This window comes from Cervus elaphus, chromosome 23, assembly GCF_910594005.1.
Source record: "Cervus elaphus chromosome 23, mCerEla1.1, whole genome shotgun sequence".
In the NCBI taxonomy this organism is placed as follows: Eukaryota; Metazoa; Chordata; class Mammalia; order Artiodactyla; family Cervidae; genus Cervus; species Cervus elaphus.
Window position 1 is genome coordinate 59,835,193 of NC_057837.1, and position 23,307 is coordinate 59,858,499.

A 23,307-nucleotide genomic window follows, 5' to 3' on the forward strand; every position below is an offset into this window, starting at 1 on the left:
CCGAGGGAGCTCTAAGGACAGCTGCCCAGTGAGACCCAGAGAGAAGGTAAGCCCTACTCATCCCTTGCCACCCGACCCAGTCGTGAGTCCTTGTGCCAGTTACCTCACTCTTGGGCCTCAGTTTTCTGGTTTATGAAATGGAGAAGTACCTTAGTGGAGTTGGAGCCCCAGTTACCTGTCCTGAAAGACTGTAACAGCCTCATCTCTGGCCTTCCTGCTTTGAGTCTCATCCCTCCCAGTTTCTGTCCTACACTCTGGCCAGAGCACTCTTCCTAGCCACAGTCTACGCTCCTCAGCCCCATGTTCAAGACTGAAATCTCAAGACTCGTCTCTCCTTCCTTGACGACACTTTCTAGTTCATCAAACAGCCAGAGCTCCCTCTGGCCTCAGGTCTGAGATCAGGGTGAGTCATCTCCTTTCTGTGGCCTCAGGCAAATTCCCCGTGTGTGTATGTGTGTGTGTGTGTGTGTGTGCGCGTGCTAAGTCAGTTCAGTCCTGTCCAACTGTTTGTAACCCCATGGACTGTAGCCTGCCAGGCTTCTCTGTCCATGGGATTCTCCAGGCAAGAATGCTGGAGATCTTCCCACTCAGAGATTGAACCCACGTCTCTTACATCTCCTGCATTGGTAGGCGGGTTATTTACCACTAGCACCACCTGGGAAGCCCCAAATTCCCCTCACCACACCCCAACCCCAGCACACACCAGTCCTGTTCCCACATCAGAGCCTGCGCCTGTGCTGTTCCCGCAGACTGAGACGATCCTCCGTCTACACCTGGGCAGTCCCTGCTCCTCGTCCAGGTCCCAGCTAACTGTCAGCTCCTCTAGGAAACCTCCCCGGGTCTGATACATTCTGTGTCCCCAACATCTCGCAGCCCAGAACCTGGCACAGAGCAGGCAGGAGTGCCCACTTGGCCCCTTCCGTCTCACTTTGTTATTTAGTTGATCAGTCATGTCTGACTCTTTGCAACCCCATGGACTGTAGCCCGCCAGGCTCTTCTGTCCATGGGATTTTCCAGGCAAGAATACTGGAGTGGGTTACCATTTCCTTCTTTTAAAAAAATTTTGTAATAATATATTTTATTGAAGTATAGTTGACTTACAGTGTTTTAGGTATACAGCAAGATGATTCAGTTTTATGTATACACATATATAATTTTTCAGATTATTTTCCATTATAGAATATTACAAGATATTGATTATAGTTCCCTGTGCTATATAGTAAACCTTTGTTGCTTGTTGTGTGTCTGTTTTCTTTTAAGTTAGAGATATACCATTCTATTCATACTAAGTCAAATAAGCAGAATCAAAATTTGTCATAAATTTTTAGCTAGGCAAAATTTCATAAGTTTTCTAAAGGGATCTTCCTGACCCAAGGATCAAACCGCATCTCCTGCATTGGCAGGTGAATTATTTATCACAAAAGCACACCCACCTTCATCAATGTACATGCATGCTCAGTTGTGTCCGACTCTTTGTGACATTATGGACTATAGTCTATAGGCTCCTCTTCCCATGGGATTTTCCAAGCAAGAATACTGGAGTGGGTTGCCATTCTCCAGGGAATCTTCCCAACCCAGGGATCGAACCTGAATCTCCTGTGTCTCTGCATTGGCAGGCGGATTCTTTGCTACTGAGCCACCTGGGAAGCGTTTTGCTCTCTGCTAATTGTTTTCACCTTGTCTCATTGCAGCCTCCATGAAGGCAGTTGAACAGGTGTTCCAGGACTGTGCAGAGATCCAGCGCTTTGGGGCCAAAGCCAGTGGCATCTACACCATCCATGTGGCCAGTGTGGCAGAGCCCAGAAAGGTTAGGGGGCTCCCTGGGGACTGAGGCTATCACAGGGTGCTGAGCCAAAGGGCCCCTGCTCACCTCCACCTGCTCCCCACATTGACTTCAGGCCTTGTCCAATATCTGAGATCCCAGAGAAGGTAGGGGTGACCCAATGAGGGGTCAGATCATGCGGTTAAAGCAGATATTTTCTAGCTTGTTCCATGTGGGATGTTAGGGACTGGGGCTGACGAAGACCCTGAACTTTGACGACCAGTTATCAAATGTGTGGAGGGAGGGTAGTCAAGGCAAAATGTGGATGTCAGGAGGGAGGGTTTGGGGGCCAAACCCAGAAGTGGAAGAGTTTAAGGAACAACTAGCCCATCTTCCACTTCATATTCCCTTTTCAGTTTTCTTTCAACCTTGCTGAGCATATCGAGAAGAATGGCTCAGATTATCTTTAACAGTTCTCACACACCTGCTGAATCCCCTTTTAACAAAGAGAAATCAGGCCTTCAATTTCTAGCTAGAATTTTATAACACTATATTGTTTTATTATATATAGTTTTATAATTATCTGAATAAAGGCAAGTGTTACTAGTTTTCCTTTCATGGTGCTAATAAGATATCCTTTCTAAGATGCATTCAGTCTGAGTAGTTACTTAAGTGAAAAAAGACACCACTTTTAAAGTAAATATTTTATATGAAATTAAGTGAATTCAGCTATGGTGGAATTCGGGAAGTGTGAATAGCTGAAATTTGGGAACACTGATAGAGAGGGAAGAGCTGACCTGGGAGGTAAGAGATCTGGGCTCAAACTTCAGCTTTACTTTTGACTCATTCACCTTGAGCAAGTACGTTCCCCTCTCTGGACCTCAGTTTCCCTTCCTGCAGTCTCTGCTAGCCTCACAACACATACCACTGTCTTCTCTCCTGAACAGACCTTTAACATCTCAGAACCTCTCTTCCAGCTATTCCCCTCCTCCACTGGAAATGCTATTTCCACTCATCTCTATCTGGCAGGCATATCAACATCCAAAGCCTTGTTCCAATGCCACTTCCCCTGGGCAGCCTTCCAGGGCTGCCCCTGACTCTTTCTTGGGAACTCATCTTGTAGCTGCCCAGATGTTCATATTCAGTAGTCTGCCAGTTGTATCAGACCTGCTAGCTGTATCAGTCTGCTAGCTTCCTCCAGATCAAACCAGCCCTGGGGGTTGATTTATCTCTCATTTGTCTCTGATTTGTCTATTAATAGTATGGGACTAGACACCAAGTATGTCTTCATCAAACATTGAAATCTACTGAACTAGCTGAAAAAATAATATGTAAACAAAAGTTAAACTGAAAGATGTGATTGCAATGGATGGTAAGCTCTTCAAAAGAATGAACTCTTTGTCTTATCCATATTTACATTCTCCATGCCTTGAATGGAGTCTGCTACCTAGTAAGTACTCAGAAAAACATTTGTCCACCAAATGTAATAACATTTTTTTTTTTTTTTGGTATCTTGTCCCGACCGCATGGCGTGCAGAATGGTTCCCCAACCAGGGATTGAACCCAGGCCTCCATAATAAAAGCACTGAATTCTAACCACTAGGCCACCAGAGAACCCCTGTAATAACATTTCCTGAGTCTACACCATATATCAAGCACTTTATACCTCTTGGCATTTCATTCTTAAAAGAACCCTGCAATAATAGTGAATAAAAAGCCTCCGTTTACTGAGTTCTGTTCTTTAGATGGATGACTCATCTAATTCTCACAATTCCAGTATGCAGACGAAAACCTAAGGCACAAAAAGATGAAGGTATTGGCATCTTCGGTGGACAAATGAAGAGAGGAAGGGTCTGGGCCTGGATCTGTGCGATGCCCTTGACCACCTAGCTCACTGCTTGCTTTGTGATATTCTGTCAGTCAGATGACCCTCAGGCTGGCCCAGACCTGGCTTCTGGCTACCTCCAGGGACTTCGAATTCCCCACCTTTTCAATTCTCTCCAGGTGTTCTGTGACATGGAGACCAGCGGAGGTGGGTGGACCCTCATTCAACGTCGTGAGAATGGCAACGTGAGTTTCCAACGGAACTGGACAGATTACAAACAGGTAACATTACTGCCCTGGGGAGGATCTTGTCAGTCCTGAAACCTGGGGCAGGGCTTGGGGTGTGGGCAGGCATCTGGTTTGCCCTCAACCCTTCTCAGAAAAAAAAATCAGCCTGCCTAAACCAACTCCCTTTAAACAGGTTTGGCCAGCACACATTTACTGTCAGGGACTCCAACACCCAAAATTGAACCTTCTTTTTGCAAGTCCTGACATATATCCTAAAAATGAAAGTTTAGCTTTCATTTTATTTTAGTTTTTGCAGAAGATACACATTGCTGGAAAAATTTTAAAGAATACCAAAAAATGGAACAGAAAAAAGTAACGTCTGCTGCCCACCCCTGGATGCACTGCTTAAATGAATGTCTTTGTCTTAACACACATACATGACTACATTTGCAGGAGAGATTTTTTAATGCAGAATTGCTGGCTCAAAGACCCCATGCATTCTACAAGATGAGGGATAATGGCTGATTGTCTTCCAACTTTTTAATTAAATTTTGAGTAAAGGATTTTTGGCAAGCTGACTTAAAAGCTCTTAAAGTTTTTAAGAGCAAAAGAAATAGAAAAAGATACTCATACGGAAATATAACAACACTATTTTGTGTGTGTCTGCTTGCTGTCCTTTTGATAAATACTTGAAAATGAATACCAAATTAAGCAATGACTGTTCTTGAACCAGTTGGGTTTTAAAGGATCATTCAAATGGAAAAAAGAAATAGGGTGCTCAGAAGCAGAAATACACAAAAGGGTGCTGACTATAAACCATTAGACTGATCAGTGGTACTCAAAGGGGGAGTGGGGCTTAGGTATGCCCTGTCCTTAGTGCTGAATTACTGTCCTGGCTAAGGGTGTTGGATACTTGTCACCCTGGGATACTTTCCACCTCAATGCTCTTCATTTTACATTTCTGTTACTGAAATTTTGCAGTGGCTGCCATGTCACTGAACAAAGTTTGCTCTACCATGTATGAAGCTGATTTAAGTTTTTAGTTAGTTTTTAACTGAGATTTAATATACATGCATTTCTGTGCACAAATCCTAAGTGTAAGTAAGATTCAGTGACTTTTCAGTGAATATGTATTCACCCATGTGACCACCATTCAAAGATAGATATGCAACATTCCCAGCACCCCCAGAAAACCTCCTTGTGTCCCCTCCAAGTCAAGACACCCCCAAAGTAGTGGTTATTCTGACTTCTACCACAACAGACTTTTTTTGGCCTGTTCTTGAACTTCATAGAAATGTGCTTTCAATTGCTTTTAACAGATTTTTACATTTACAAAAGTCTTAGTCTTTTTACTCTAGAAGTTGGGGAGCTCCACCCTTAGGCCTGCCCACACTATTCTTTATGAACTTGGTCATTTAGCAAAGTGGCTTTGGGTGAGTGTCCCCAGAGCCCGGCCCAGCCCAGATCCTTAACCAGAGGCATAGCCTCTGTCCTCTGCATGCAACCCACCCCCATTCTCCCCTTCCCTAGGGCTTTGGCAACCCAGCTGGAGAGCACTGGTTAGGCAATGAAGTGGTGTACCAGCTCACCAGCAGGGGAAACTACTCTCTGCGAGTGGACCTGCAAGATTGGGAAGGCAACGAGGCCTATGCCCAGTATGCGCACTTCCAGCTGGGCAGCGAGGGGCAGCTCTACAGGTGGGCTTGGGGCCCAGGCTGGTGGGCGGCCAGGGGACCCTGGGCTAGTGGCTACGGAGTCTGCACCAGGGGTCAGTCCCTGGGCGTCTCCTGTTCCTGCCATCTGTCCCCCATCTGGGCGCGCGTCATGGGCTTGGGAGGCGGCTGGTTAGCACTCAGCACAGCCCGGCCACTGGGTGGGGTGGAAAGAATGCCGCTGACGCTGCCGTGCCAGGAGCGGGAAGGGGCCTTCCAAGGTCAGTCACTCCGAGTCAGTCATTTTTCACAGGCCTGGAATCGGGGAGGTGATGTTCCCAGCCTGTCCTATGCTATGAGGTGAAGTGGAAAGGTCTCCAGGCTGGGAAGTGAGAGACCTAGGCTTGTTCTCACTCTCTCCAGCTCGCTGTGTGAACTCAGGCGAGTCAAGTCAGCTTCTCCGTACCTCTGTACCACAGGGTGGGCTTAAATATGAGCAACTTATAAAATCATCAAGCTCTCCCACCATCCCCCTCAGCCTGGGTTCTTGGTCCCATGCAGAAAAAGAAATGAGCATTTCTTGAGCACCTACTATGTTCCAGGCACATAACTCCGTTTAATCCTCCTGATAACGTTTTGAGGGCTTCTCCAGTGGCTCAGATGGTAAAGAATCTGCTTGAAATGCAGGAGACCTGGGTTCGGTCCCTGGGTCAGGAAGGTCCCCTGGAGGAGGGCATGGCAACCCACTCCAGTATTCTTGCCTAGAGACTCCGCATGGGCAGAGGAGCCTAGCTACATTCCATGGGGTCACAGAGAGTCAGACACGACTGAGTGACTAAGCATACATGCACACATAACCTTCGGAGGTAAGTGTTGCTATACTTGCTTTAGTAATGTAGGAACTGCCCAGAGTTACAAGGTAAGGAGGGCCTGGTTTTGAACTCATTTTTGCTGCCAAAACTCATTGTGTTTCTCCTCCATCTTGTTATGTCTCTGAGAAACTCGAGGATATTAAAGATAAGCTATCTTGGAACCAGGACAGAATTAAATTCATAGACTCATGCTCCTGGGCTACAAGGGACCTCACATGTCATCTGGTTTTTCACATGATGCTAGAACCTCTTCCACAGTCACAGTCATCATCCAACCATGTTGGAATGCTTCCATTAATGGGAAGCCACTTCCTTCCAAAGAATCGCTGATGACTCTGACCCCTTGCACTGTATGCCTCGTCCCCCCTCTGACGACCTCTCAGTGATATGCCCCCAAACCCTCTTTCTGTGAAATTTTCCTGGTTCCTCCAGTTGGCTGCTTCTGACATCCCTCTTTATGGGACTCAACCCAATCTGCCAATGCTCTTTCCTAAAGTGTAAGGTCTGGAGCTAAATGAAACATCCCCAGGTCTGGGCTAGGCTGGCTGAGCGGAATGCCCCCTGACTCCTCGAGCTGACCAGTGAGTAGCCACAACACCCGGCTGACCTCTCTTTAAGCCACTGATCACCAAAGCCAAGGCTTAAATCCTGGCTTTATCCTTATCTCCCTGAGGGATCCTGAGCAAGTCGCTCCCTCTACTGTCTCATCTGTGAAATGGGTGCCCAAAGTGTACACACCTCAAAGTGCTGTGAAGCTTGAATGAGACACTACACATGGAGCATTAACACCAGCACTTGGTAAGCATTCAACAAATAATATTATACTATTATATTACAATTATTGTTCCCAAGCCATCCCTTCACACACTTTGCTGGCCTGCTCTGTGCGAGTTCACTGCTGTTCCCATCCCCAGTGCCTGGGACATAGTAAGTGCATAACAGGAAGTGGGGGGTCCCTCCCTTTCCTACACATGTAACAGTTAAACTTCATTTCATCTCCATGACCCAATTCTGGGGCAGCAGCTTCTGTGGCCTCAAGTCCATGATCTGTCATTTTTCTTAGGGAAGAAATATCAGGAAAATATTATATCCCATTGTGCTAAAGAACATGGCCCTAGAGCCAGATTGCCCGGGGTCTGAACCCTGACTCTTTCACTTGTCAGATTCATGACCCTAAACAAGTTACTTACCTCTCTGAGCCTCAGTAAAACACACTATCCATGTCATAATTGAGATAACCTGTGGGAAAACACCTAGCATATGGTAAGTGTTAAGTAAATGTTAGAGATATATAAGCAATATATCCAAAGACAGAAATACAGTACCTCTACATCTATGTATATCTCAGTTATTTATGTCCGTTTATACAAACACTCGCATTTATGTTAAATTTGGAACCACTTGCTGTGCTCTCCTATGTGAATTTGATGTGCTGCCTCTGACTTTTTATCTGAGACCCGGAGAAGCTCCCTGCCCATTACTCTCAGGTCTCAAAGGGCCCACATCTACTTCACCCTTTGCAGACCCCAAAATAATAACAACAATATATTGAACACTTGCCCTGCGCTAAGTGTGGGCTGGCCTTGGTCATTTGGAGAAGAATCAGACCTGCGCTCTACCCCTCAAAGTTCTTCACAGGCCAGTGTGTTGTGTGTATCTTGGGATGAGTGTGTCTTCCCACACCCCCAGGAGTATAGGAGTTGCCTAAGGGGACAGCACAGGAGCATAGAGACACTTGTGCTATCAAGGAGGGCTCCCTGGAGGAGGTGATGGCTATGAAGAGTAGGCATTCTCCAGGCAAAGAGAGGATAGAGAGGACACCCCAGGCAGCAGGGATATTCTGGGAGGAAAAAAAGACAGAAAAGTTGCCATCTAGCTGGCCATAGAAACCTTAAACTTAAGCCACGCTCTTTCAAAGGCTGCTGGGATCCTAAAGAATAGGCCCTGCTCATTCAGGAACAGTTTGGAAGGTCCTGGAAAACACAGAGGGGCTTGGAAACTGCCAGAGAAGGGCTAGGGGAAAGTGACAGAAACAGATGCTGGTCCCTGGGCCCCAACTGTCCAGAGTCAGCTGCCTGGTAAGATGAGGAGGATCCTCTGAGGGAAGCCCGGAGGCGGGGAAGCCTGGCGGTCAGCAGCTGGGGCGTGGGCAAGAGGGGCACCCTTATATGTCAGATACAGTGATGGGGACCCTCCGGAACCCAGCTGGGGTGCATGCAGAAGCCTGCAGAGAAGTAGCCATGGAGCAGGGTGAGGGAGGCCCAGACAAGGCGCAGCACGCACTGAAGTAGGCACAGGCCTCCCCGAGGTGCCCACACACCCAGACCCGGCACAAGCGCAAGATACACACAGAGGTGCGTAGGGACACGCACAGACACACATGTTCGTACGGAGGGGCTTACCACACCCCTGGGGTACATACATGGACCTTCAGAGCACAGAGACTCATACAGGTGCCATAGCTACCCAAACCAGCACAGGCACGCAACCAGGCACCTGTGCAAACATGCCTCAGAGAAGCCCTTGCAGATAAACACATGCACAAGCCCAGCCACAGACAGATTTCAGAGCACGCACTCAGACCCACCATAGATAATGCTGCACAAACTCAAAACACAAGCACACATACACACGCAGGCCCAAAGATGCATATCCAAATGCTCACGACCTCAGACACACAGGCTCACACCCCTTGTGTATCTCGCTTGGGGACGTCCAAGGACTCATGTGTTTGTTTGCGTTCCCCAGGCCTCGGCCATGAATATGTTCAAAATGTATCTGAAAAATGGGTCAAGTGGGGTTTCCTGGCCCATGACTTGAGGGTCCCCTAGAGATTGCAGATCCCCCTGCTGGCTCCCAGAGGAGAGGGGAAGGGAGGCTGAGGACTTGGGCCCAGTAAGGGGCTGATGCTGCTGAATGACCTCATGAGATCATTTGGCTTTGTCCAACACTGATTTCACGCAGCCCCAGACTAGACATGACCCCCAACCTCAGCCTGAGTCCCAAGCCTGGCCTTGAAGTGACATGTCTGAGCCCTTAAGGGGAGCCGTCAATAGTCACAAGAAGCTGGGACCATATGAGCAGGTGGGCCGGCCAGCCTATTCCCACCCCAGGGAGGCCCTGGCTAGGTGGGCCTCTTGGAAGGGGGTTTGCAACACCAGTCATGCAAGCCCAGGGTGATATATTTAAGGGCATAGTTGAGGCTTCATGACTGCCTGCCCTGAGTTGGCCCTGCCCTCTCTGCAGACAGAGTCCATGGGTGGGAGGTACCAGGACTGAGCTAGGCCACATGCCCAGGCACCACCTTCCCTCTGGATCCCTCTAGGGGCATCTTGCAGGCCCTGCCCTGGGGAACTCCCCTGAGCTCCCCTGAACTGCCCTGGCTGGACCTGGTGTCCATTTGCCTCCACCCGGAAGACCTTCTTGATTGCCCCCAAAGTGGCTCCCGCCGCGACTGTCAGTGGAGCCCCTCCCCCGCTACAAGCCCCCAGCACTGTCTTCAGTCAGGCTCAGTGGAAGCCTGTGCCAGCCGTGCGCCCCAGGCTGGAAACACATGGACAGGACAGGACGGATAACAACAAGCCCTGAACGTGCTGGGCATCTAGCGCGTGCCAGCACTGCTCCACGCTCGTCACATGCTGAGGTCACCTCCTCACAATGACGGTTAATATGCTATCATTACCGTTTTAAAAAAATGAAGAAGCTGAAGCTGAGAGGTGAAGAAATCTTCCCAAGAGCATGCAGCTGGTGAGCAGCAGAGCTGGGATTTGAATCCAGGCATTTTGTCCCCAAAGCTCATGGTTGTAATCACCACACAGGCCTCAAGGTGCCTGCCAGGGTCTTGTAGCCTGATAAATAGAAACCCTCCCCAGCTGGCTGCAAGGGTCTAAGTCACAGGTGTTGGGTGCCTTGGGGCCTGATCCATGTGGGCTGGTGTGGTCAAGGAAGTCTTCCTGGAAGTGGGGGCCGGAGGATGAGTGTGAGGAGGTGTGACAGGGCTGGGGATGCAGGATGGTCAGCTGGGGAGGGAAGGCACACAGCTCCCAAGTCAGGCCACTTGGGGCAGGCTCCTTTGGCTCTCGGGAGTTCTGTTTCCTCTTCTGTAAAACAGGAGTTTTAGGGTATGGTGAGGATTAAGCAAGAATGAGTTAACTCATGTAAAGTGCTTTAAACAATGCCTGGCACATAGTCGATGTTCAAAAAGTGTTAGCCATGGTCCTCATTAATACTGTTATCATTATCATGATCACTCTCACAACTGTCCAAGACTCAGGTCCAGCTGAGAGGGTCCTGGCACACATGGGGACTCTGTCCCTGGCGGCAGCAGGCAGGGAGGGCAATCCAGGAGGGGAGATGGCCCCGCATCCCAGGATGGGGCTCCCTTCCCAGGACAACCAGAGGGGAGCCCCTTCCTCAACCAGCCCCAACCTGACTCTGGGCCTCTTTCCCATCACCACCTCCGGGTGGCCTCCAGGCTTTCTCTGAGGGGGTACACTGGCTCAGCAGGGCACCAGAGCAGCCTGATCCTCCGGAGCACCAACTTCAGCACACTCGACGCGGACAACGACAACTGCCTCTGCAAGTGTGCCCAGTTGCTGTCTGGAGGTGGGTGCAAGATGGGGTGAACCCATGCCTCCACACAGGCTCACCTGGCCAAACACCCTCATCCCCTCCCCACTTGGGTCTTTGTGCAGCCAGGTGCCATCAAGAAGTGGGTACAGGTCAGGGTCTCACTCACTCGCGGGCTGGCCTGGCTGTACCTCATCCAAACTCCCCTGCTTCCACTGAGTCCTTAAGGTCCCCTCCAGGGTCTCACCGCCCCCTAAAGCGGGCACCTCCAGTTCTCCGCTGAGACCTTGGAGCAGCACTGATGGTGGGGACCAGGGTGCACCCTAGGGGGGTGAAGTGCCTAATCTGCTCCAACCCCAGATCTGAGACTCCCCCCCAACCCTCCTCCAGGCCAAGCAGGATCGGGAGGAGGGAGACCTGGGTGGAGGGCAGAGGGGCAGCTGCCCATCAACTCTGACTCAGGCAGTGTTTTCTGCAGGGAGTGACGTCAGAGAGCAGGAGATGGGATGTGAGAGATGGAATGAGAGGGACAGAGATTGGAGGGGACCTCCGGAGACACAGAGACAGGGACAGATGGAGATGAGAGAGACATCAGGACAGACAGACAGAGAGGTGGACACAGCGCTGCAAGGGGACAGGGGTAGGTACAGAGTGAAAGGTGGAGAGAGAAACGTAGACCACATTTCATCCACGAAAGACGGATGGAAACTGGGTGAGAGGCAGAGAGACCCAGAAAGGCAGGGTCACAGGGAGCAAAGACAGACAGAGACATCAGAGAGACAGACCCAGGCTCCCAGCCTCTGGAGGCCCCAGGCTGAGGAGAGGGTCTGGGGATCTCCCGCCCATTCCCGCCCAACCCCACCCTCAGCAAGCTGGCTTCTCTCAGGGGCCAACAGCCCTGATTCATCTGTGGGGTATGGGGGCTGCCCTCACCCGATTGACTGCGTCCCCACCTCCCTAAAGCCTCTTCCTCTCGCCTCCACCAGGGTGGTGGTTTGACTCCTGTGGCCTCTCAAACCTCAACGGCATCTACTACCCGGTCAGCCACCACCTGCGCAAGATCAACGGCATCCGCTGGCAGTACTTCAAGGGTCCCAGCTACTCGCTGCGCGCCACTCGCATGATGGTGCGTCCGTCGGGCCTCTAAGGGACAGCCACGCCTGGAGGCTGGTCCCACGGGAGGACCTGGCCATGGTATCCCCTGGACAAGCTGGACTCAAACACAGGACACAATGCCAGGACCTTGTCCCGGACAGCCTGGGGGTCCCCTGAGCCAGCCCTCCTTGCCCCAGGAGTCCAGAAGAGTCACCTCCTGCCCTTTTCCCCTCGAGTTGTGAAATGGTGGACATTTGGGGGTTCCTGCCTCTTCAGTGTCCCTTTTTCCTCTTCCCACCTGCTTCCTGCAGGGCCCTTCTGCCTGCCTGAGGGTGTGCAGTATTCTGAATGAGATACTGCATAGCGGAGAACAGATTTAACTGGGCTCTGCAAAGGAATACGCAGCTAGTGGTGGAATCTCAGGCAGGTGGGAAGGTATTTACAGGAGGAAACCGCCCAGGTGGAGGCCCAGATTCTGTCCCCGGGTTGTTGGGTAGGCCATCTCTTGTTCTAAGCTTTCTCACGTCCTTGAACATCCTTAAACTTTCTGAGACAGAAGGAGCTATGTCCCCCTATAACGGGAATCTCCATTTGCACCCACACTGTCCATCACTCCTAGGCCCCAGCATCTAAAGCTCAGACATGGTTTCTCAGGAGCTCTAGGAGATCTAAGAGGTACTCCTTTACCCCTAGAATGTTCTAGAATATGTTCCAGTGAGAATAAAGGTACCTGTGGTCTAACGAGGGAGGGAAACACCAGGTTAAATCACTGTAGACAGGCATTTTTAGCTGCAGGCCTTGTCAGAGCCATCAATGTGGTCATGTGCTTTGTGACCGCCCGTGAAAGGGCTTGAGTGGGCCGCTTTCCCCAAATTTACTAATTTGAAAATGGGACCTGATTATCCCAGAGCATCTCCTGGGGCTGTGGATGCCCTCAGAGAAAATTGGTTCTCCCAAGTCATGAGTTAAACCCCAGGCCCCATCCCCACCCCCAGCTGTTCTCACCATTTTCAGCGATGAGGGCCACCATGACATTTTCAGACAGCCTCTAAAAACAACTGGAAGGAGGCTTTGGGTTAAAACAGACATGCTGTCACGGAAAAAGAGTCTAGAACTAAGTCTTTGGTCTTAGAACTAAGTGTGCCAAGGCTTCTCTGGCCCTAGGAAGCCAGTTTTCTGGCTGGGGCTGCCCTCCACCCTTCTTGTGTCCCCAGCTCATGCCAGCTCTCAAGTTTAGGGACTCTTGGGGACTGCCCACTCTGCCTTGAGCAGGACACCAATCGCTGGGTCCAGATCCTTCCTGCCTCCAAGCCAGAACTCCTAGTCTCCTCCTCTCTCATCCAGAGCGACACTGCAGTTATCCATGGAGACTGGGCTTTGCTGAGTCTGGGCAACCAGGGGCCCTTCATGAGCTTCTTTCAGAGGACAGGAGCAGAAAGGGGCCACGGCCACTCTGCCACCCACTCCCATTACTGTGTCACCCACCTCAATCCTGATGTGGCCACTGAAGACCTGTCGTCCTCAGCCAACACCTGGGCCCAGCCAGGACCAACCTGCCCTCCCGCCCAGACACCCCTCTATCTTCAGAAGGATTTTCTCCTGCATGATGCTGTGCGGTGGAAATAGGGCACCTTTGTCCCCCCTGGCTCTGCCCCAGCTCCCACCTCCACCAATCCCCTGAGTCAATCCAGCACAGATTAGTGCTGCTCTCCTTCAGGGAAACCAAAGGGTGTGGTTGCTAATGGTGACATTTCAGGCAGGACGGAAAAGTACCTAGGGGCAGGTTGCAGCCCAGAAGGCTGACACCACCTTATCCAGCATTTGCTAGGCGAGCCTTTATTTAGCATTTACTGTTTGCAGCGTGGTGCTCTGGGCAGGACTTTGGAGTCAGACAGACCTGCTCCGGCTCTTGAACTTGAAACCGGTGGTCCGGCCTCTCAAGGTCTCGATCATCTGGTCTGTGAGATGGAGATGGTGATTCTCCCTCCTCACTGTGCCAGGGCAGGAGGAAATGAGACCGTGTCTTTCAGCCTCTTAGCAGAGCCCAACAGAAAGCAGGTGCCTAATAAATGTTAGTTCCCAAAGAAGTGAATGGGGTGGAGAAATCAGCCCTAGTAGTACATGCCACCCCTTCTCCTGGACCTAGGGATGGTACCTGATTTATTTTTGTAGCTACAGCAATTTTTTTTTTTTTTTTACTGCAAGTGTATAGGCACTGCTGGGAGCCCCAGGAACAGAGCTCCTCTGGGTGGGGTGAAGGCTCCAATCCCTACCTGCACTCCAGTTGTCTAAAAATGCCAAGAAGCCAATTGGGGTAACCCTCACATATCTGTTCTTTAAAATGTTCATCCTTCCTTTTTAACTTTCCTTCCTTCTCTGTGCCAGGATTCTCAAGTGCAAGGGACAGAAAACTTATCCCGAGGAGTGGATTGACTCACATACAGGAAGCCTAGTGATAGATTCAGGTGTGGTTAGATCCAGGTGCTCAAATGATGTCGCTCCTCACCTCTCAGGCCTGTCATCCTTCCTGCTGACCTCATTCTCCATCAGGTTCTCTTCTGACAGATGGCTCCAGCAACCGTAGGCTCGTGTTCTGCCTGCTTAACATCCCTCAGCCAGAAAGCTCTCCTGTCCCAGTGATTCCAACAAGGGCAGGATTCTTTCCAGCCAGGATTCATCCTGTGACCATCCTTGCACTTACCACTGTGATTCTGGTTGACCGGACCTGGGTCATACGATCATGCCTGGAATCAGGGACTGAGGTCAGTCCCCTCCAAGGCATTGGATTGGCCTTGGAGAAAATGAGGAGCTGCTTCAGGAAGCAGAGATGCTGGGTAGTCAAGAACAGGGGTTCACTTTTTCTCCTTCCCTCTTGCAGATTCCCATAGCTCATCTCTATCCCTGCCCCTTCTCCTAGCCTCCGTGCCCCCAAGGCCTGTCCCTCGGGCTCCAGGTAATCCCCGGTTTGTCACAGACTATCAAGGACACTGCTGTGTCCTGCCCAGAGGTGTCAGACCCTAGTTCACAGTCCCAGCTCTGCCCCTGGAGCAGTGCCCCTGGCCCTCTGAGCCTTTACTGTTCCCATCTGTGCTATAAGGACAGAGCACCTGTGGATGCCTAAAAGACAGCAACACTGACTCAGCACAGCTGCAGACATAAACAGCTAAAGGACTCTGGGTGCACAGGGTCCTGGGGCCTGGCTGACATGGCCTTGGCCTTGGCTGGGTCTCCTGAAGCCACTGCTTGCAGAAACTGCAAGGATACCTACATCTGCAGGTTCCCACGTAGAAGCCTTGTCACCTCTCTCTGCATCAGACCAGCATTCTCCCCATTGTAGTGGTGAAGAATTTAGAGCTCAGAGAGGGAAAGAGTTTCATCCAAGCAGCTCAGCCAATACCACCTCCAGTGCACTTGCATCTTTCAGTTGCCTTCCTTGTCCAGAGCTCTCTGGAGGCATCTTGGCATCAACCACAAAAAGGCTGGAGTGATGTCCTCTCCACCTATATCAAAGGCTGAACGAACCTTCTGGGAAGTTTTCCAAGACTATTCTGTCTTTCCCACCGGCGTCTGGTAAATCCCCGTGGAGCCAGGCAGGGAGAACACATTGTTCCCGAGATCTCTGCATGTTTCCAGCAAAGGCAGTTTCCACACTGGGGAAGAGAGTTCACTGTGCACAGCCTAGAGACAGCAACCATGGGTGGGGTACGAGGTGGCCCTTTCCTGGGTGCAGTGGAGTGGCCAGCATCAGCATGGTTTGTTTCGGTAGAAAGGGATATTTGTCCCCTTTCTGCAGACTGTACCCCCCCCCCCCACCACTACCACAGTGTCCGTGTGGGCCTTCACCTCTCTCACGAAAGATGCTTTGGAAGCTAACAGTGTTGCCTTGGCGACAGCAGCATCAGCATCTTTTGATGGAGCAGCCCTTCAGAGAAAGGAGTCTGATTCAGGCCACAGCCAGCATCAATGTGTTACTTCTTGTATTAGATCAATGTGTAACGTATCCTATTGAGCTGCTGTTGGATGTGTCCAGAGGACAGGGAAGTCCAATGGCCTTAGCATCCCACACTTTCCTACCCTTCCCCATTAGACCTCTCTGACCCTCACTTTCCTCATCTGTACAATGGGGAGATTGTGATCTAGTCACAGGGAAGTCGTGCAGGTTCAGGGCAGCAGTGAACGTCCAGGCTTGGCACAGTCACTCAGGTATTTTATTCGTTCATGCACATATTCACTCATTCGTATAGCAAGGATGTACTGAGGACCTTGTCCGGGCCAAAGCCTGCCTCAGTGATGGGGGAGCAGCAAGCAAGACAGACAGGCAGCCACAGTCCAGAAATCATAGTGCTTAAGAGACTAAAGGGAAAGACTCCCCAAAATCAAAATGTTTTAATTTAAATTAACTGATTAGTTAATATATTATAAGTGAAGAAAATAAATAGGAGTTACAGGTAAAAGATTTCAGAGGGTCCAACTGGGCAGGATGATCAGGGAAAGACTCTGAAGAAAGTCACTTAAGTCAAGGACGAAAAGTGAGAAACAGGCTCTCAGGTGAGGAGCTGTGGGAAGAGCTCTCCCACTAGAGGGAACAGCATGTGCCAAGGCCCTGGGGTGGTCGCAAGGAACTGTAAAGAAGTTAGTGCGGAGGAGTGATGCCACTGAGCCAGTGCTGCCACTCCCCAGTGAGCTGGGGAGAGGGTGGGAGAGGTGCCCCCAGCACCTTTATCAGAGATCTACTCCTTGCCCAGTGCCCACCAAGAACTGGATTTGGCATCACTCTGAATGGACCTGTGCAGCTGAGGCAAACGCCTGCCTCTCTCTGGACCTCAGTTTCCCGATCTGTAAAATGCAGGCTAGGGATCACTTCTTTCTGAAAGTCTTTCAGATCCTGGGTCAAGGGCCCTGGAGGGCCCTGTGTCCACTGCCCTGAGCCCTGAGCCACCAAGGGAGTCAGAAGGAGGAAGAGAAAATAAAAGGCTTGCCCTTGGGCTAAATGAGAGTTAGGGGGTTATGGGGGGTGGGCAGGGCTTGTGCAGAGATAAGGGGCTTTAACCACATGCCTCCTCTGTTTTAGTTCTACACACATCATCTCTGAATCCTAGCAGGTTCTACTGTTGCCCCCAATTTACAAAAGTGGAAATTGAGGCTCAGAGAAGTAAAGTGCCTTGCCTGCGGTCACACGGTGAGTTCTGGTTCGGGCTAAGTCGCTGTAGCAGAAAGACCCTAAAACTCAGTGAGTTAAATATTTCTCTTTTGTGCGAGTCTGGAGTTGAGTAGTCTGTGTCTTGTGCGTGGCTCTGCCATCCTCGACCACAGCTGCCTTCTCTGGGACCAGGGCAGCTGTACTCAAAGGTGACACTTCCCAGCTGGCAGGAAGAGGGGCAGGACATCCGGCACCGCTTCCCCTCCGGCACCTGCCCTCTCACCCCAGCCTCATGTTTTGCCTGGAAGATCCCAGCAGCCTCCTCATAGGGACCCGTCTCTAGGTGTGCTCCCTCCTGGCCTACAGTCATGTCACTTCCCCTGTCTAGAACCTTCAGAGGCTCCCAAATACCCTGAGTTCAGCCTACCCGCAGGACTTTATCACTCAGCTCAACCCTTTCCCAGCTCCACCCCTGCTCCAGGGGTTCTTTCACTGGAGTTCAGAGGCTTCCAGTCGGAAGCATTCCTGCTTCCTGAAGAAAGGGTCCCAGATGGCCACCGGGTATCCTGGAAGAATTGTCCATTTCCACTTGACCTTTATGTCCCTGTGGCATGGAAGTCAGGGCCTAACATGCAGTGGCTGCTCTCTCTGTAGTGGTTCAGCTGTCTGATTTCTGCAGAGAGCTGGGTCCCCGTCCCACTTCTGCCCCTTTCAAACATCACGTTGGAGCCTCCGAAATCCCCATGAAGTCTTAGTAAATTGCGGACCCCTATAACTGGGCCTGTACATAGTAAGTTCTCTGTGATGCTGTCTCCAATTATTTCTCTATGCCAGGCATACCATGGAGAATTTCCCTTAGAATATCTGGGGAAGCCCTGTAATGACCATGGAAGATAGGTAGTATTATCATCTTCCCCTTCTACAGATGGGGAAATTGAGGCCCAGAGAAGCCAAGACATTTGACCAAAGTCACACAGTGAGGAGACAGTTTTGGACACAAATGACCTGCTCCAGAGTGTGTTCACCCTGAGACCAAGGTTAAAGGAAAATAAATATATACATAAGCAATTTCTGAGTTCAAGCTGGCCAGTGCTTGAAACACATAGGAAGACAAAGGCCCACTGACGCCGCTGGATCCCCCTGGGGCAGGGATGCGAGTTTCCTTCCTGCTTCTGACTTCCTGACTCCCTTGCCCTGGCCTCGGAACACATGACCACAGCCCCGCCACCTCAGGCTCTTCTGCAAGTAGGACTTAGTTTTTTCCTTGTCAATTTCCTTGGCCTTCTCCCCATCCCCTTGCCCCCTCCCCGATTTCCCCCTGCCCACCACATCCTGGGCAGGGGAGAGGCAGAGACAGGTCACACTTGCCAATTCTAATCTGGAGAGCAGGGGAGGGCTATGGGAGGCTGGGAAGCCCCCTGGATAGCTGAGGCCCTTCCTCTCTGTCTGAGAGAGGTGTCAGGACCACGGTCACCCAGGCCTGGCTGGTCACAAGTCACAGGGGACTGGATCCCTTCCCTCGCTGGGCCTCACTCTCCTCGTCCATAGAATGACAGTGAACAGCCCAACCCTGCTAGCTTCACAGAGTTGTTGTGAAACTCAAGTAAGATGGTTCCTTCCCTCAACAAATGCTTACTGAAATACCAGCTGTGTGCCAACAACTAGGCAATGCCAACACAGCCATGAACAAGACAGACACACCTGCTCCAAAGTGTCTACAGTCTAGGGTGGGTGGGAGGACACAGAAACACAGTAACCAAACAGCAAAAACAGCACAGTGACTGGGATAGGTGAACTACACGGTGCTATTGGAGCAAGCGTGGCAACTTAGGGAAGGCATCCTTGAAGGACAAGCAGAAGTTAGGTGAAAGAGGAGAAAGGGTTCCAGGCAGAGAGAACAGCACGTGCAAAGGCCCAGGGGCTGGTTCAGGGGAAAGCTTCAGAATATTCAGGAAGGGAAGGAAGAGGCTGGAACTCTGACAGAGGCAGAGGTAGGTAGAGCCTTGGGTGCCAGACAGAGAAGACAGGAAGATGCAGTCTAAATCAAAGGAAGCCAGGGCTGTCAGGGAGCCCAGAGCCTCCAGCCTCTCCCATCTTCCAATGTGAGCAAGGAACCTTGACCAAGGTACTTCCCCCCTCAGAGCTTGGGTTTTCCCTCCCCGTGAAAGAGTGATCACAGTACCTATTTCGCCAAGACTTTTGAAGATGAGAGAAAATCTACAAAAGGGCTTCCCAGGTGGCGCTAGTGGTAAAGAACCCGTCTGCCAATGCAGGAGACATAAGAGACGTGGGTTCAATCCCTGGGTCGGGAAGATCGCCTGGAGGTGGGCATGGCAACCCACTCCAGTATTCTTGCCTGGAGAATCCAATGGATAGAGGAGCCTGGAGGGCTACAGTCCATGGGGTGTCAGAGTCGTACACGAGTGAAGCAACTTAGCACACACGTACATAAAAGTCCTGTCCCAGTGCAAATGACTTCTCCACAGAGGATGGCCACTTTTACTCTCAGTGCAGCTCATGGCATTTCTGGGTTTCCCCCTGTTTCTTGAACATCTGTCATTGTTAACACTAGGTAGCAGACAAGTGGGAATGAACCCCAAATGTTTTAGGGAAATGTTTGCATGTAGAAGAACCAATCCATGCATTTGTTCTTTTTCCTGTCATTTGAGAAAGGACCCCAGGGTTCCACGGGAACCTAGTTTAAGAACAACAACCCAACAGAATAGCAGAACCGTAGAGGAGGATCTAACAAAGCTGACATCTGTGTAACAGGTTTTGATGGCTGTAATTAATGCCAAAGAGCATAAAATGTATTAGCCTCTAACTGGAAACACCAAAAGGAAACTGGATACCATGGAAGGGAGTATCTGCTGGGAAGGGGGACTAGGGCAGCTTTTAGGGGGCCAGGAATGTTTGTTTCTTGACCTGGGTGAGGATTACACGCATCTGTTTAGCTTCACCAAGAATTTGTCAAGCTGTACCTCTATTAGTGCATTTTTCTCTACGTATTTCTCTGTAGGTATGTTGGAGAGGGAAATTATACATGTACAAATATATTGTAAGCACAAAGAAAGTTGTTTAGAGAGGAATTTGGCAATAGCTAACAAAATTGTGTATGCATTTTACCCTTTGACACAGTAATCCTCATTTCTAGGAATCTAAATATACACAAACTATGCACAAAGTTATTCATTGCAGCTTCATTTGTATTAACAAAAGGTTGGAATCAACCCGAATGAATAAACAAGGATACATTTCCTTCTGCATATCAAATGACCCCAATCTGGTGAAATACAACCACCATGGTTTTATTTTGCTCAAGGATTCTGTAGGGCGGAACTCAGGCAGGGTATTGCAAGAATGACTTATCTCTGTTCCCCGAGGGGTGGGTGTCTGTTGCAAGATCCAAATGAACGGAGGTGTCTGGAAGTTAAGCTGGGGCAGGGGGAGGGTTAGGAGAGGTGGGAATGCAATCATCTGGAAGCTTTGTTTCTGTCACCTGGGCTGAGACACCCCAAAGGCTAGGCTTGGGCAGGACTACTGACTGGAGAACCTACACATGCTCTTTCCATACTGCTTGGGGTTCCTCCCAACATGGCAACTGGGTTCTGAGAGGAAGAGTCCTGACAGCAAGCATTCCAAACAGGGCCAACAACGTGATTTGCAGCACGCTAAGTCACTTCAGTCGTGTTTGACTCTTTGTAACCCCATGGACTGCAGCCCACCAGGATCCTCTGTCCATGGGATTCTCCAGGCAAGAATACTGGAGTGGGTTACCATGCCCCCCTCCAGATGACTTGCAGGGCTTAATGCAAAGTGAAAATGTGGGGTCCCTTGTTCAAAGACTAGAAAAAACGTGCAGTAGGGGGTACCAAAATATAAAACTTTTTCTTCTAGTCTCTCAACTTGTCATGGTGTTTTTTATTTGCTACTAAATGTTGTTCCAAGTAAAGGAAAATTAAAATTTTATATTATCAGCATAAATTTTACCGTTCATCTTTACACTGTGTAATGATAGTAAAGAATCCGTCAGTAATACAGGAGACCCAGGTTCAATCCCTGGGTCAGGAAGATTCTCTGGAGAAGGGAATGGCTACCCACTCCAGTGTTCTTGCCTGGAGAATCCCATGGACAGATGAGCCGGGCGGGCTACAGTCCATGGGGTCATAAAGAATCGTACACAGCTGTGCGGCTCACTTTCACTTTTCACTTAACAGAAAACTCAACAAATTTTTAAAAGAAAGTGACTTGCATAGCAGTTAGCTTTTGCTGCATAATAAACTACCCCACAAGCTAGTGGCTTAAACTGACCCCTGCTGTGCTCATGACCCAGTGGGTGGGCGGTGTGGCCCTGGCTCAGGGGACAGAGCTCGCCTCTGGGTCCGTCATTCATCTGCAGTCAGCTGTGAATGAAGGCTTCCAGCATGTGGCTGTTACCTGGCTGTCGGCAAGGGTGGGGCAGGTGACTGGGCCACACCACTTCCCCTCCTCTGCAAGCTAGCTCCACTTCCTCACTTGGTGGTCTTAGGGTCCCGAGTACAACAGCCCCAATGCACAAGCCCCTTTCACGCCTTGGTCTCTTCCCCTGGGCCAAAGCAAGTCACACAGCCCAGCCCAGACTCCAGGGATCCAGAGAGAGGGCCAGGTCTTTCTTGATGCCAGAAGCTATAATAAAGTCACATTGTAAAGGCATGAGAATGGAGGAATGGGAGGAATTTGAAACCATGGTTGTGAAAAATCTATCTCAGTTTGTTTTACTCAGGTGAAGAAGTGAAGTGTGGGGAGCCAGCAGAGCAGCATCCCAAAGACCAAAGATGGAACAATTTAAGCAAAAAAATAAAATAAAATTGTACTGAATTATACCCCCAAAGAATAAAATAAATATCCATGAGCCCATATAGATATAAATAAATAAATAGAAGAGATAACACTCCTAAGAATTCCAAATATTTATGTAGATACTCCACCCTTAAGGAGGGAAAGTAACTCCCACTTCTTGAGTGTGGGTTGTTTGTGCCAGTGACATTAATCCAAAGAACACAGCATAGAAAGAGAGGGAAAAGGGTAACTCTGCACAGAGAACTTGACAGTGATCAAAGTTCACCTCCACACCAAGAAGTAATATTGACAGTGTCTACCCTTGACAGAAGTGAAGAGGCTGCCACTTCACCTCTGCGACCTCCCTCCCCAAACACATCACCTGGTCCAACTATAAGAAAATCATCAGACAAATCCCAATCAAGGGACATTTTACAAAATACCTGACCAGAACTCTTCAAAATTGTCAAGGTCATAAAAAAAAAAGTCTGAGAAACTGTCACAGCCAAGAGGAAGCCTCAGGAGACATGATGATAAATGTAATCTCAGTGTCCTGGGTGGGAACCTGGAATATAAAAGGGACATTTGGGGAAAACTGAAGAAATCTGAATGGAGTGAACTTTTTAGTTAATAATAAGGGAACAACATTGGTTCATTAATGGTGACAAATGTACCATACTAATATAAGATGTTAATAATAAGGGGAACTGGGTGTGGAGTATATAGGAGCTCTCTGTATTATCCTTATAATAGATCTGTAAATCTAAAAGAATTATTTTTAAAAAGAAGTCTGAAAAGATCAACCTGAGCCAGAGCCGGTGCAGCCTCCACAGTGTTCATCAATGTCTCAGGCTCCTTCCAGCTTCATGTTGCTCATATTGTTCATGTTCATCCTTACCGCATATGGTTTCACCCTCCAGGTCCTTTCTGACCCAAGATGGCTACTGGGGCTCCTGTCTTAATGCCTGATTCCCAAGTAGGAAGATGAAAAAGGATACATTGGTTTCCTTCTCAGCTGCATCCGAGTCTTCTAAGGATATTTCTCATAAACCTCACCTAACAACTTCCACTCATTGGCTACAGGTAGCTGTAAGAGAGGCTAGGTAGCATTTTGGCTGGGTACATTGCCACCAGAAATAAAATCAGGGTTTGGCCAACAAAGAAAAAGAAGAGAAGGGAATGGCATAGGAAACCAGCAGTCTATCAGACACTATTATAGTCCCATTTTAGAGATGAGAACACTGAGGCTCAGAGAGGTTGAGTGACTTGCCCATAGTCTGAGGACAAGACAAGGAGGAAGATGGATTTGAACTCAGAAATCATGTCTCTTTAGCCCTAACCATTAAG

The 23,307-nt window shown here is 49.7% G+C and overlaps 1 protein-coding gene across 2 annotated transcripts in view; it reads left to right on the top strand.

Annotated features, from left to right (window-relative positions):
* ANGPT4 (angiopoietin 4) overlaps nt 1-17,177 on the top strand; it is a 47,687-nt gene extending 30,510 nt beyond the window's left edge. For both annotated transcript variants that reach the window (XM_043884239.1, XM_043884238.1), the window contains 5 exons: nt 1,692-1,807; nt 3,767-3,868; nt 5,345-5,511; nt 10,813-10,943; nt 11,894-17,177. In XM_043884239.1, the coding sequence (XP_043740174.1) occupies nt 1,692-1,807; nt 3,767-3,868; nt 5,345-5,511; nt 10,813-10,943; nt 11,894-12,054 (677 nt within the window). In that variant the 3' untranslated portion in view covers nt 12,055-17,177. The remainder of the gene's footprint in view (nt 1-1,691; nt 1,808-3,766; nt 3,869-5,344; nt 5,512-10,812; nt 10,944-11,893) is intronic.
* Nucleotides 17,178-23,307: the final 6,130 nt, after the last annotated feature.